The 14,810-nt window shown below is 40.3% G+C and overlaps 1 protein-coding gene across 1 annotated transcript in view; it reads left to right on the plus strand.

Moving 5' to 3' along the window:
- The window catches only part of LOC117532050, a 51,628-nt gene that overhangs the window by 20,341 nt on the left and 16,477 nt on the right, over positions 1 to 14,810 (plus strand). Inside the window, exon 4 of the mRNA XM_034195281.1 lies at positions 9,322 to 9,442. Coding sequence (XP_034051172.1) covers positions 9,322 to 9,442 — 121 coding nt within the window. The remainder of the gene's footprint in view (positions 1 to 9,321; positions 9,443 to 14,810) is intronic.

Here is a 14,810-nt window from a genome sequence, read left to right on the forward strand (position 1 = left end):
GCTGGAACTCGGCTTCAGGAATGACTTGGAAGTTCTTAGTATTTCTGCTCACAGTTCATACAGTTCTTGGAATAAACAGATGAAGTTGCAGACAGGAGCTGAGTGAGAGCGGAATCTCTAGAATTCATAGACAAACAGGAACTTAGCTGACAGGAGCAGAGAGGCTCGCTCTGAGGCAGGCTGCGGGTCAACAGCGGCACAGCTGAGCGTTCCTAAAGTGGCGTGGTTGTTTGCAGGTAGTGACGTGGAAGCCAGTAGACACTGTGGCATGGAAGCTGCACAGGAAGGCTTCTGGAAACACCAAAGATCAGAGTACTCTATTACGGGAAATAGAGGGGCCAGGTTATTTTGGAGACAAGCTGTGGAAAGCTCATAATTCACACTGAGGGTGTCTCAGGGAAATCTTTCAGAAGGTTCTCACCTCAGACTCAGGAGCGATCAGGAACAAGGTGCTGTGAGACGAGATTCTGGCAAAGACTGAGCTCAAAGCCGGGGTTTAAGTAACCCACTCAGAATCAGGAGCAGATGAATCACAGGTGTTCCTTGGCTCTTCAGCATGCCACCTGGTGGGAAAACAGACAAACAACACACAAAAGGAGAGACAGGGAGAGGGCAAAGGTTGACCACAACAAAACGGGCCGATTGGCGGAACTGCCAAAAAACGACTGTCTGCTTCTTTTCTCCTCGTGTTTACGTGTGGTTGCTTACATTAATATATTGTGTTTGTAGAGGTATAAGCAAGAAGAAATTAACAACAAAATCATGTTCAGTGACCCACCATTCTGTCAGTTCCTAAAATGAAATTGATGCATGAAATAATCTGAAATATTGCATAAAATGCAAGTATGAGGGGTCACAGAGTCATATGAAAGAAAAACCAAATTATATTTGCAGGTGTTCTCATTCAAGTTCAAAACAAAGCCCTTTGATTCTCACTTTCTCCAGCATGACTTGTTTTAGAATGACTTGATGTTCATGTACACTTTAACTAAACTAAAAACCACTCCATGGGACTGAAAGCTCCTTTATGGTGGGGAATAATGACCTGAAGAATGATCAGATGATTTTAGGGCATCTTTTTTGTGAATTCTGTTTTGCATGTGAAATTGGACATTTGTCTTGCATTAAAGCTGTACGGCCTTTGGGTTTCTTCAGCTTCAAGTCATAAAAAGATTTTTTTTTGGCATCATTACAATTTTATTCCTTAGCATTTAAATAAAGAGAAATATGATATAAAATATGATAACACCAATATGATAAAAACTTGCGCTGTCTGGTATCAATTTAGAGTTTCGACCCCTGAAGGGGAGAAATTCAAGTTATTAGATGCCATGACCTACATTTGATAGCGATGTCATAGATCATATGGAGGCTTCCCTCGATCTGCACAAGGGGTGCTGGGAAGAACACAGTGAGTGACAATCGGAATAAAGAAAGGCAATGTGACATCAGCTGGCTGCTCGCTTGAACTAAATAAACCAACACGAAGGAAAACACTATGAAAAAGCTTATTTCTGTATAAATCGAAATAAACTCTTCTAAATCTAAAAAAGCTGTTTTTGAAGCCGCATAACACCGCTGAAGTGATTTACAAGATATCTTACAGATGTTAGTGTGCATGAGCATCAAACAAGGGTGTCAACTCTCAGGTAATTTCAAAACATCACATGTGCACACACATGCTATAAAGGAAAAGAAAACATTTTCTATGGAATTCCCCCAGATAAATATGCTCTTTTCATTAACATGAGCTGTAATTTTGCAACCTGTTTCAAAATAAACCTACATTATAAGGCTTGGATTTCAGTAGATATTAAATTTTGTCAGTTTTGTGAAATCTGAAAGGCCGTACAGCTTTAACATTGAGAGTGTTGTGACTGATTGTTTCAAAGTGGAGTGATTAGGAAATATCACCATATTGTGTTGTGGAGGAGTTGTGGAGGATTGTGCTTGTTCTTTCTCACTCTAGTGGCACGCTTCCTAAAAATGAACACATTCATGCCACTTTGATCACAGCATAGAAGTAGAGAGACTAATGGAAAATAAAGAAAATAATGGACTAGAAGATAAGCTATAGTCTTTTGGACCAGAAATCACATTAAAAAATAAAAAATAAATAAAAATGTGGCGTGATCCTCTTCCCTTAGCTGACTGAATAAACTTAACTTTAACTGTCTTTTAAAACTAGCCTTGTTGCAGATCGACTGCAAGCTCTATATTGTATATGAGATATATTTTATCTGAATAGTTCCTGACGTGTGGGATACGTTTGTTATGTCGATCTTTCAACCTAACTGTTTCTTTGCAAACCTTCACAACAATAACAGCTTGTCACAGACGAAGCATTTTTATTTTGAGAGCAGCGTGACTCTGAGCGATGATCGGGCCAGCTACAAAATGTAAGGCTCGGTAAAATATTCGGAATAATTGATCAAAACCCATTCATCCATCATCCATCCATTTTCTTCTGCTTTATCCAGAATCGGGTCGCGGGGGCAGCAGCTCAAGCAAAGCTGCCCAGACGTCCCGATCCACACACACCTCCCCCAGCTCCTCCGGGGGAACCCCGAGGCGTTCCCAAGCCAGCCGAGAGACGTAGTCCCTCCAGCGTGTCATGGGTCTTCCGCGGGGCCTCCTCCCAATGGGATGTGCCCGGAACACCTCTCCAGTGAGGCGTCCAGGGGGCATCCGGAAAAGATGCCCACCTCAGCTGGCTCCTTTCCACATGGAGGAGCAGCAGCTCGACTCCGAGCTCCTCCCGAGTGACCGAGCTCCTCACCCTATCTGTAAGGGAGCGCCCAGCCACCCTGCGGAGGAAACCCACCTTGGCCGTCTGCACTCGCGATCTCGTTCTTTCGGCCATGAGCCAAATCTCATGACCATAGTTGAGGATTGGAATGTAGATTGATCGGTAAATCGAGAGCTTTGTCCCCCTGCTCATCTCTCTTTTCACCACGACGGTCCGATTCAGCGACCGCATCACTGCAGACGCTGCACAGATCTGTCTGTCGATCTCACGCTCCATCAGTCCCTCACTCGTGAACAAGACCCCGAGATACTTAAACTCCTCCACTTGAGGCTAGCCACAATAATTTTAATAATACTCTTAATTATTGTTACTATTATTGTTTTTATTATTAGTAGTAGTAGTTTTTATGAGCACCTTTAAGAGAATTTACTGGACTAATTATACCTTAAAATCTTCTAATGTTTATGGATTAGCTTTTTTCCGATGGATTCATTATTGGAGCGAGTGCGTGAGCATCACAAAACATGCAGGCGTTTTGGCACCGTCTGTTCCATTTTGTATTTGAGTTTCTTTTTTTGTCTTACTTTAATATGCATTGTGACCAATGGGGGGCTTTTGGGCCTCTTTAACAGTTATGGTTAGAATTTTACATGCACTCATCAAGGGCGTGAACGTCATGGTAATTCTGGGCTTTTAATGATGTCCCTGGACTGTTCTTTTGTCAGGGTGCAATGACTGCATAGCACGCATCATGAGTGACTTTGAGCTCTGCATTAAGACAAAAATACAAGGTGATTCTTAATATTTGTATATCCTAAGTGACAGCCTAAGAAGTCTGGTCCAGTATTTCCACTGAATAAAATTTTTAATTTGTATGTTTGCACTGTTGGCAGGTATTGGTAACTTGATGACTTTAGCTCCACTGTTACTCAGCAGTTACTCAGGCGACAGGCCGCTCATCATTTTTAATTCCCACACATAAGCCACATTTTATGAGTACTGGTGTCGCCGACCGAACGGTCCCCCCTAAAAATTGGTCCGTCCTGCCTTCACTGTGCATGCGTCATCAGCCGCGGTTCATCGATTATCACCTTGTTTCTGCTTTAAACTGCCTCCAGCAACAGATATCTGAAGCTTTTGTACAGCAATCATTTCCACATAAATTCAGCATTATTTCATCCGAAAAGACAGAGGAAGCGATCAGAGCACCGCGGCTACACGAGCTGCTAGCTGATACATTCACTGCGTGTCGGTCATTTCAAAGTGTTACCTGTTATCGCCTTGATAACAGCAGAACTTGAAACAGCCTTGTTTCTGACTTTAGAATGATTTACAAGGTTTTACCTTGTCATCTGGTGGTTAATAATCTCATTAATCCATTTGATCACTTTGGGTGAAGAGACTCTGTCTCAGACGAGCTGCTGAGATCCAAAATGATGTATGCACAGTGGAGGCAGGGGGACCGATTTTTAGAGGTGGACCGTTTGGTCTGCAACACCTCCACCCAGTCCATAACAATATGCCTTAATAAAACACCTGACCCAAGGTTAGCTTGTTAGGACATGTAGGGTCTTGTCCACACTGCACCTCTTTACATTTATGGATTGGCTGGGACATAGACAAAGTTACATACGTCCAACATGGCAACACCCAGGAGTTAGAGAATCAGGATGGTTCCCGAGAAAACCTTTGAAACAGTTGGTTTATAGGACAGCCTGTTCTTGACAAATGTGCCACACACAAATGTGCTATTTCTTAATGACTGATGTAATGAATGACACAGTTTGTAACACTTGAATTCACTTCCAAAAGTTTTATATGATGACTTGTGAATGAAATAATAAGGAGACAACACACAACTGACCGTGACACAGCTCAGACAATATTCCAATTACCTTTGGTCCCTGAAAACTGGGGCATCTCTCTCTCTCTCTCTCTCTCTCACTCACTCACTCACTCACTCACTCACTCACTCACTCACTCTCTCACACACACACACACACACACACACACTGTGATGTAATTCCTCCACCGTGTGCCCTATTTGACTATAATTACTCACATTAAAACCAACAGTCTCTGTCAGCTCAGCCTCATTATTTGTCTAACAGTCAAGCATAAACTGTAAAATAACAAAATCCTCATCAATGTCTGAAAATGTGGCCTGACCAGTAAATCAAAAGATGGACTTTCGCCTTTCCAAAAAAATTTCTCATTGCCAACCATAAATTCCTGAAAAATGTAATCTATTGCTAAAACATTAACACCATCTGTATAAACATGGACAAGCTCTTGTTATCACAGAGCTTTATTCTACCGTTTTTATGTGTTACCAGCTTGAGTTTAGTACTGTACAGTGCACGCTGTGACCCTTAAACCGGGTGTTTGCCTCTCCAGCCCACAGTCACACACCTCACCAGCATCCACGACTGAGCTTTAAGATGACTTTAGTCTCGTTCTTGTTACATTTCTACGTCTTGTTTTAAACCAGAGTTGTCATGTACAGTCCAGATGGTGATGGCAGTCTTGGCTGCGTGTGTGTGGGGTCCATCACTGCTGTTCTATCAGCACCAAAGCAACAACTCTTCAGTTTCACACATTTTATGTCATTAAAATTTGCCCAGATTTCTTTCTTTTTCACAGCATGTAGCTCGGTGGAATAAGGATATCAGTTGCCAATATCTAAACCTGGGTTTGTCTGTGTTCTTGGACAAAATACTTCATCTGCATTGTCCCGCTCCATCCAGCTGGGGGGGGGGGGGGGGGGGGGGGGGGTTAGAGTGATTGCCAAACAAATAACATTCTAAGAGCATTGTAAGTCATGTTATTTGCTCTGTATTTTCACACAAAAATCAATTGAGACTTGAGTATGTTTTCATGGTGTACAAACGTTAACTTTTCACCTGACGGGTTATTTATTCAGCTTCAAACATTTGGTTTCTGACTGTATTTGGAATGAGATTCTGTATTGATTGTTTCGTAAGGGATTTCTTGAAAATTCTTACACTTTGGCTGGAAACAGAGCTCCAAAGCCTTTTTAGTTTCCTACTTTTCTGATATAAGGGGAAAATCACAATAAACCTGATCATTTTCATAGTGACTGTCAGGAAATGCAAAAGAAAGAAGTTTCAACATTGTGGTGAGTGTCAGTGCTCTCCGTTCTGTTGGTAAAAGCTAAATTACTGAGACAGACATGAAGAACTGCATGAATGTCTTTGGCTGAATCTGGCTGCTGCACGTCCTTTAATTTTTTTTTACAGTGTCATTGGTTTAAACAGTGATTTATATTTCTGATTTGTAATTAGCGTGGAGATGATCGGGTGGTAAAAGCAGCCACTCTGCTGTAAAACCAACATCCTTCCAGTGTGGAGCATCTCGTTCAACCGAGCAGGAAGCTCTCCAAAATTGGCTGTCTGTCTATCTATCTATCTATGTCTGTCTGTCTGTCTGTCTGTCTCTGTCTGTCTGTCTATCTCAATAGATATGGAGGTGATTTATTGGTTTGCCTGCAAACATTAATATTTCTTTTTAAGACACTGCTGATCAATATTAGCTTGTTAAAAAAAATGATATGACACCTTTTAAGAAATGACTACACAAAAGGAATCATATAAATACAGTAGTGTTCAGAATAATAGTAGAGCTATGTGACTAAAAAGATTAATCCAGGTTTTGAGTACGGTATATTTCTTATTGTTAGATGGGAAACAAGGTACCAGTAGATTCAGTAGATTCTCACAAATCCAACAAGACCAAGCATTCATGATATGCACACTCTTAAGGCTATGAAATTGGGCTATTAGTAAAAAAAAAAGTAGAAAAGGGGGTGTTCACAATAATAGTAGCATCTGCTGTTGACGCTACAAACTCAAAACTATTATGTTCAAACTGCTTTTTTAGCAATCCTGTGAATCACTAAACTAGTATTTAGTTGTATAACCACAGTTTTTCATGATTTCTTCACATCTGCAAGGCATTAGTTTTGTTGGTTTGGAACCAAGATTTTGCTCGTTTTCTCATGTGCTTGGGGTCATTGTCTATTTGAAACACCCATTTCAAGGGCATGTCCTCTTCAGCATAAGGTAACATGAACTCTTATGGACTGCATTTATGGTAAATGGACTGCATTTATATAGCGCTTTTCCATCTGCATCAGATGCTCAAAGCGCTTTACAATAATGCCTCACATTCACCCCGATGTCAGGGTGCTGCCATACAAGGCGCTCACTACACACCGGGAGCAATAGGGGATTAAAGACCTTGCCTTAGGGCCCTTAGTGATTTTCCAGTCAGGCGGGGATTTTGAACCCAGGTCTCAAGCCCAACACCTTAACCACTAGACCAGGGGTGGGCGTCGAGGGCCGAGACACTGCAGGTTTTCCGTGTAACCCATCACCTCAGCAGGTGGGTTGCTGATGAGCTTCTGCTCTGAACATAAACACCTGGTTGTCAATGAAATCACCTGCTGAAACACCTGATCTTTAATGAAATCACCTGCTGAGGCGATTGGTTGCATGGAAAACCTGCAGTGTCTCGGCCCTTTATGGCACATGATTGCCCACCCCTGCACTAGACCATCACCTCCCCCTCTTCAAGTATTTTGACATATCCAAACTGATCCATGATACCTGGTATGTGATATATAGGCCCAACACCATAGTAGGAGAAACATGCCCATTTCATGATGCTTGCACCACCATGCAACTGTGAACTGTGAACTGTGGCTTGAATTCAGAGTTTGGGGGTCGTCTCACAAACTGTCTGCAGCCCTTGGACCCAAAAAGAACAATTTTACTCTCATCAGTCCACAAAATATTCCTCCATTTCTCTTTAGGCCAGTTGATGTGTTCTTTGGCAAACTGTAACCTCTTCTGCACATGTTGTTTATTTAACAGAGGGACTTTGCAGGGGATTCTTGCAAATAAATTAGCTTCACACAGGCGTCTTCTGATACAGCACTTACAGGTAACTCCAGACTGTCTTTGATCATCCTGGAGCTGATCAATGGGTGAGCCTTTGCCATTCTGGTTATTCTTCTATCCATTTTGATGGTTGTTGTCTGTTTTCTTCCATGCGTCTGTGTTGTTTTTTGTTTTTTTTTTGTCCATTTTAAAGCATTGGAGATCATTGTAGATGAACAGCCTATAATTTTTTGCACCTGCATATAAGTTTTCCCCTTTCCAATTAACTTTTTAATCAAATTACGCTGTTCTTCTGAACAATGTCTTGAATGTCCCATTTTCCTCAGGCTTTCAAAGAGAAAAGCATGTTCAACAGGTGCTGGCTTCATCCTTAAATAGGGGACACCTGATTCACACCTGTTTGTTCCACAAAATTGACAAACTCACTGACTGAAAGCCACACTACTATTATTGTGAACACCCCCTTTTCTACTTTTTTTTTACTAATAGCCCAATTTCATAGCCTTAAAAGTGTGCATGTCATGAATGCTTGGTCTTGTTGGATTTGTGAGAATCTACTGAATCTACTGGTACCTTGTTTCCAATGTAACAATAAGAAATATACTCAAAACCTGGATTAATTTTTTTAGTCACATAGCACTACTATTATTCTGAACACTACTGTACATATCTTTTGCTTTCTAAGCCATAACAGTGAAATTACATGTGGTTCTAATGTAAGAATGCACAAAATACACACTTAACAGTATGGTACACTGTAGCATCGTACAATGTAACCTACACTGTTCTCTGTGGGGTTTTTTCTGCTCATAATTTGTAATAGAAATAGGGCCATAGTAACATAATTTATTTTTACAACAAAGAAGAGCTCTTGCATGTAATGACGTAAATGAGGCAGTAATAACATTATTTTCACAAACACATCAAAGCACATCAAACTGGAAACCCAGAGCTGATTGACTGTAAATCAGAGGCATTGATTTTCACATGCAGTGGTCATCACAATAAGCAGCTCAACAGAGGTACATTATTCTGTGAGCCTCCGGAACCAAACCATTCAGCTCCAACATAATCAGCGCACACTGATTATCTGTTCCAGGCTTCTATTAGGTAAAATCTCTTCAGATGTGAAAATAAAGTATAATTGAACCGTATGTGTTTACTTAACAGTGTGGAAAAGTCAGAATAAAACAGCTAAGAAATAAGGACCAATATGTCTGAAATAATTCCATCTGGATTCAAGTGAAAATTAGAAATTATTTCTTGGAGCATGATGTCGATACATGCTGTGAATAACAATTAAGAGTGTTTTGAATTTGATTTGCTATAATGTGCCAATAATGGGCTAATATTGCACAAAGAGAAATGTTCTTTGGTGGGTCTCGGCCTCAGCAAGTGCTACCCGGCTCTATTATATTTAAAACCCAGCGCCCCAAGAGTTACATCAGCATTTCAGTTTTATATTTAGCAGCTAATAGCCAACTACAGAAATAAACATGTATCAGCCACTAGACGAAGGCAGATATTGATATCTGAATGCAATGAAATTTCCTAAAGCTTGTCCAAGCGGATAATAAACAGCATTTTGTATTAATTCTGTCTCCAGTTTCTCCTGTTTAATTGGGTTAAATCTCTGATTTAAATTTTCAGGAGTGGGAAGCAGATCACAGGTCAGTTTGAAGCTCAGTGCTTCAACCTCACCATCTACAGACACAGAACGACCTGTTGACTGGTCATCCAAATCTGCAGCTGGGACTCCAACTGTCACAAGGTAATTCAGTGAAGATTGTATAGTTTACACTGGCCCTGGACTGTTCTACAGTCTTTTCTAATCTTGTTGTACTCGCTCTGATTTGCACTGGTCAGTAGGCACAAGGAATTAAATTCAGTATGGGAATCAACTCCCAGGCCGTTCTGGAATGGATCGGGAATGGGTTCTGGCAGCTGCTCTGGTCAATGCATGCATTGGTCTGAGTAATGAGAAAGGCTGTCAATTTGGGTGACCTTGAGTTTGAAGATGATGGCATGAAGAGTCAATGTTCAGATCAGATCAAAACCCAGATCTGCACCTGGATCTGTGTGACTTGGAGTGACATGTTGGGCTGAGCAGTCCGCAGTGTGTCTGCATGTGAGGAAAGGCAGTTACATTCATGGGCTCATAAAGTCAGCGTATGAAATTAAGATACATCCAGTGGTGGGCACAGCTAACCAAAAAATTAGCTACGATAACAGATAATCAGGTAACTGAAAAGTTATCTTTTATAAAGCTAAACTGATAAACCACCCAAAAAATTATCGGAAGCTACAGATAACCGATAACTTCCAGTATTGTCTCCAGTACACTTGCAACGACTAACAAGCTGATTTTGAATTTTAACACCACGATCGCTTCTGATAGCATCAAAGGCGACCACAGACCCAAACAATGAGTCAGCACTTCTGTCTTTTGTGTGCCCTGCCCACTGCTGGAAGCTCCTGTTTATTACATAGCTTCCACCGGCAAAGCTCAACTCTACTCAATCACAACGCTGCCGTCAGGCGGAGGTCTTGGAAAATAAAGCAGTGCTGACTTATGGTTTGGTTTATAAATATAATTAATACTGATAGAATAACTCCATTAATGTAAATTCTGTCATTTGTACAAAGTTAAAATATAACATATATCTTTTAATGTTGAATAATGCACTAATTCTGAAGTTTTGTAACAAACACAGACATATGCCAAAGGGATTATGTGTAAAATGTGCCTCCGCTAACACTGATTAGTTGACTCATTCATTCTATGTAAACCAACACATTAATGTGAGGTGTGTCGTGTGTTGGTGTTTACAGATAAATGTGCTTTTGTAAAATATGCCATTTTTTATTTGTAAAAAAAAAGGCATTTTGCAAAAAAAAACAAAAAAACAAGTTGTAATTAGATAACCGTCTGATACAACCGGTGTCAAAATAAATAGAACACTGCCATGATCTACTGGTGCCCAGACGCTCAGTACTTAAGCTGGGCTTACACTGTGCGAGTTTTGGCTCTTTTTCATCTGATTTTTCACTCGTGGGAGAATATTTTGGATTGTGCCGAGTTTCGGCTTAATCGTACGTCCTGCATTGTGTAGTATACATGGAGTAACGAGCTGCGTTTAACCTCTCACGACCACCTCCTGATCAGCAATTGTATGGTCGGATGAAAATCAAACCTGTTTGATATTCTGGTCAGCTGTCATGAGGGTATCCCGCTGCTGAAGCGCTACAAGCGTCCAACCTCTTGCACTGTGCCTGTGCAAACACCAATGCGGAATTGGAGAGAGCATAAACAGTGATCATCTCTTTGGGAGAGCAGCTTCTGCTACAATGTGAGCAGTCAGATCACATCAGAGCATCGGGCCGTATAGTGTGTCAACACAAATTGCGCTCTGAACTTTTACACCGTGTGGTTTTGTTGTACAGTTTGAGCTGGAGCCGAATACAATGATTGAAAATATCATACAGTGTCTGCCCAGCTTTAGGGTGAATACTGCCATGAACACTACTGGCCAGTAGATCAATCAATCAATTTTTTTATATAGCGCCAAATCACAACAAACAGTTGCCCCAAGGCGCTTTATATTGCAAGGCAAGGCCATACAATAATTATGTAAAACCCCAACGGTCAAAACGACCCCCTGTGAGCAAGCACTTGGCTACAGTGGGAAGGAAAAACACCCTTTTAACAGGAAGAAACCTCCAGCAGAACCAGGCTCAGGGAGGGGCAGTCTTCTGCTGGGACTGGTTGGGGCTGAGGGAGAGAACCAAGAAAAAGACATGCTGTGGAGGGGAGCAGAGATCGATCACTAATGATTAAATGCAGAGTGGTGCATACAGAGCAAAAAGAGAAAGAAACAGTGCATCATGGGAACCCCCCAGCAGTCTACGTCTATAGCAGCATAACTAAGGGATGGTTCAGGGTCACCTGATCCAGCCCTAACTATAAGCTTTAGCAAAAAGGAAAGTTTTAAGCCTAATCTTAAAAGTAGAGAGGGTGTCTGTCTCCCTGATCTGAATTGGGAGCTGGTTCCACAGGAGAGGAGCCTGAAAGCTGAAGGCTCTGCCTCCCATTCTACTCTTACAAACCCTAGGAACTACAAGTAAGCCTGCAGTCTGAGAGCGAAGCGCTCTATTGGGGTGATATGGTACTACGAGGTCCCTAAGATAAGATGGGACCTGATTATTCAAAACCTTATAAGTAAGAAGAAGAATTTTAAATTCTATTCTAGAATTAACAGGAAACCAATGAAGAGAGGCCAATATGGGTGAGATATGCTCTCTCCTTCTAGTCCCCGTCAGTACTCTAGCTGCAGCATTTTGAATTAACTGAAGGCTTTTTAGGGAACTTTTAGGACAACCTGATAATAATGAATTACAATAGTCCAGCCTAGAGGAAATAAATGCATGAATTAGTTTTTCAGCATCACTCTGAGACAAGACCTTTCTGATTTTAGAGATATTGCGTAAATGCAAAAAAGCAGTCCTACATATTTGTTTAATATGCGCTTTGAATGACATATCCTGATCAAAAATGACTCCAAGATTTCTCACAGTATTACTAGAGGTCAGGGTAATGCCATCCAGAGTAAGGATCTGGTTAGACACCATGTTTCTAAGATTTGTGGGGCCAAGTACAATAACTTCAGTTTTATCTGAGTTTAAAAGCAGGAAATTAGAGGTCATCCATGTCTTTATGTCTGTAAGACAATCCTGCAGTTTAGCTAATTGGTGTGTGTCCTCTGGCTTCATGGATAGATAAAGCTGGGTATCATCTGCGTAACAATGAAAATTTAAGCAATACCGTCTAATAATACTGCCTAAGGGAAGCATGTATAAAGTAAATAAAATTGGTCCTAGCACAGAACCTTGTGGAACTCCATAATTAACTTTAGTCTGTGAAGAAGATTCCCCATTTACATGAACAAATTGTAATCTATTAGACAAATATGATTCAAACCACCGCAGCGCAGTGCCTTTAATACCTATGGCATGCTCTAATCTCTGTAATAAAATTTTATGGTCAACAGTATCAAAAGCAGCACTGAGGTCTAACAGAACAAGCACAGAGATGAGTCCACTGTCCGAGGCCATAAGAAGATCATTTGTAACCTTCACTAATGCTGTTTCTGTACTATGATGAATTCTAAAACCTGACTGAAACTCTTCAAATAGACCATTCCTCTGCAGATGATCAGTTAGCTGTTTTACAACTACCCTTTCAAGAATTTTTGAGAGAAAAGGAAGGTTGGAGATTGGCCTATAATTAGCTAAGATAGCTGGGTCAAGTGATGGCTTTTTAAGTAATGGTTTAATTACTGCCACCTTAAAAGCCTGTGGTACATAGCCAACTAACAAAGATAGATTGATCATATTTAAGATCGAAGCATTAAATAATGGTAGGGCTTCCTTGAGCAGCCTGGTAGGAATGGGGTCTAATAAACATGTTGATGGTTTGGATGAAGTAACTAATGAGAATAACTCAGACAGAACAATCGGAGAGAAAGAGTCTAACCAAATACCGGCATCACTGAAAGCAGCCAAAGATAACGATACGTCTTTGGGATGGTTATGAGTAATTTTTTCTCTAATAGTTAAAATTTTGTTAGCAAAGAAAGTCATGAAGTCATTACTAGTTAAAGTTAATGGAATACTCAGCTCAATAGAGCTCTGACTCTTTGTCAGCCTGGCTACAGTGCTGAAAAGAAACCTGGGGTTGTTCTTATTTTCTTCAATTAGTGATGAGTAGAAAGATGTCCTAGCTTTACGGAGGGCTTTTTTATAGAGCAACAGACTCTTTTTCCAGGCTAAGTGAAGATCTTCTAAATTAGTGAGACGCCATTTCCTCTCCAACTTACGGGTTATCTGCTTTAAGCTACGAGTTTGTGAGTTATACCACGGAGTCAGACACTTCTGATTTAAAGCTCTCTTTTTCAGAGGAGCTACAGCATCCAAAGTTGTCTTCAATGAGGATGTAAAACTATTGACGAGATACTCTATCTCCCTTACAGAGTTTAGGTAGCTACTCTGCACTGTGTTGGTATATGGCATTAGAGAACATAAAGAAGGAATCATATCCTTAAACCTAGTTACAGCGCTTTCTGAAAGACTTCTAGTGTAATGAAACTTATTCCCCACTGCTGGGTAGTCCATCAGAGTAAATGTAAATGTTATTAAGAAATGATCAGACAGAAGGGAGTTTTCAGGGAATACTGTTAAGTCTTCTATTTCCATACCATAAGTCAGAACAAGATCTAAGATATGATTAAAGTGGTGGGTGGACTCATTTACTTTTTGAGCAAAGCCAATAGAGTCTAATAATAGATTAAATGCAGTGTTGAGGCTGTCATTCTCAGCATCTGTGTGGATGTCACAGATGGCAGCAGAGACCGTGAAAACTTACCAAAACAAAATTCCAGATAATCCGTGTCTGCTACGTTTAAGATGCGTGGAATTTAATAAACGCAAACTGAATTTCAGACATCTTATATGTATTACTCTGGAACAAAGATGACAGATAGTGTTTGACATAAGCAGGACTCTAAATAGCAAACAGGAATCGATTGCAATTATTCCAATTGAAAATAATGGATGAGAAACCTGGACTGCTCCTGGCATTTTTACATAACACAAATACAATAACAACATCTATAAACACAGAGAATATATTCACGAGAGTTTTAGGCACAATATACAAAGAGTTTAATGGTGTTGTCGGTGTGGAGCCTGATCAGAGCATCTTAAATGCATTTCTTCTGTCGTGAATGTACTGACATTTTTCATTTTTTTCATTTATTTCATTCATTTAAAAGAAAATAAAAAACAGAAAAGCAGAATCAACAAAACACCACAAACCACTGAATGAAAAGGAGCAGTTTAGAAGAACAAGTCTTATATACTCTGCCCCCTTTTTTACAATACAATCTCACAAAGCATCATCAATCGACACACAAATAATTACATTTCTATGATTTTGTCACATGCCAACTTATTTCCTAATTTTAACCATTATTTATAAGATTACACCCCTAACAGATTACATTTTAAACTTCAAACATTCTAAACATTATTAACAGCTTACATTTTAGCTTTGTCACAGTCCACTGACCTATTTCATAGTT

The sequence above is a fragment of the Thalassophryne amazonica genome, chromosome 19 (assembly GCF_902500255.1).
Source record: "Thalassophryne amazonica chromosome 19, fThaAma1.1, whole genome shotgun sequence".
Classification (NCBI taxonomy): Eukaryota; Metazoa; Chordata; class Actinopteri; order Batrachoidiformes; family Batrachoididae; genus Thalassophryne; species Thalassophryne amazonica.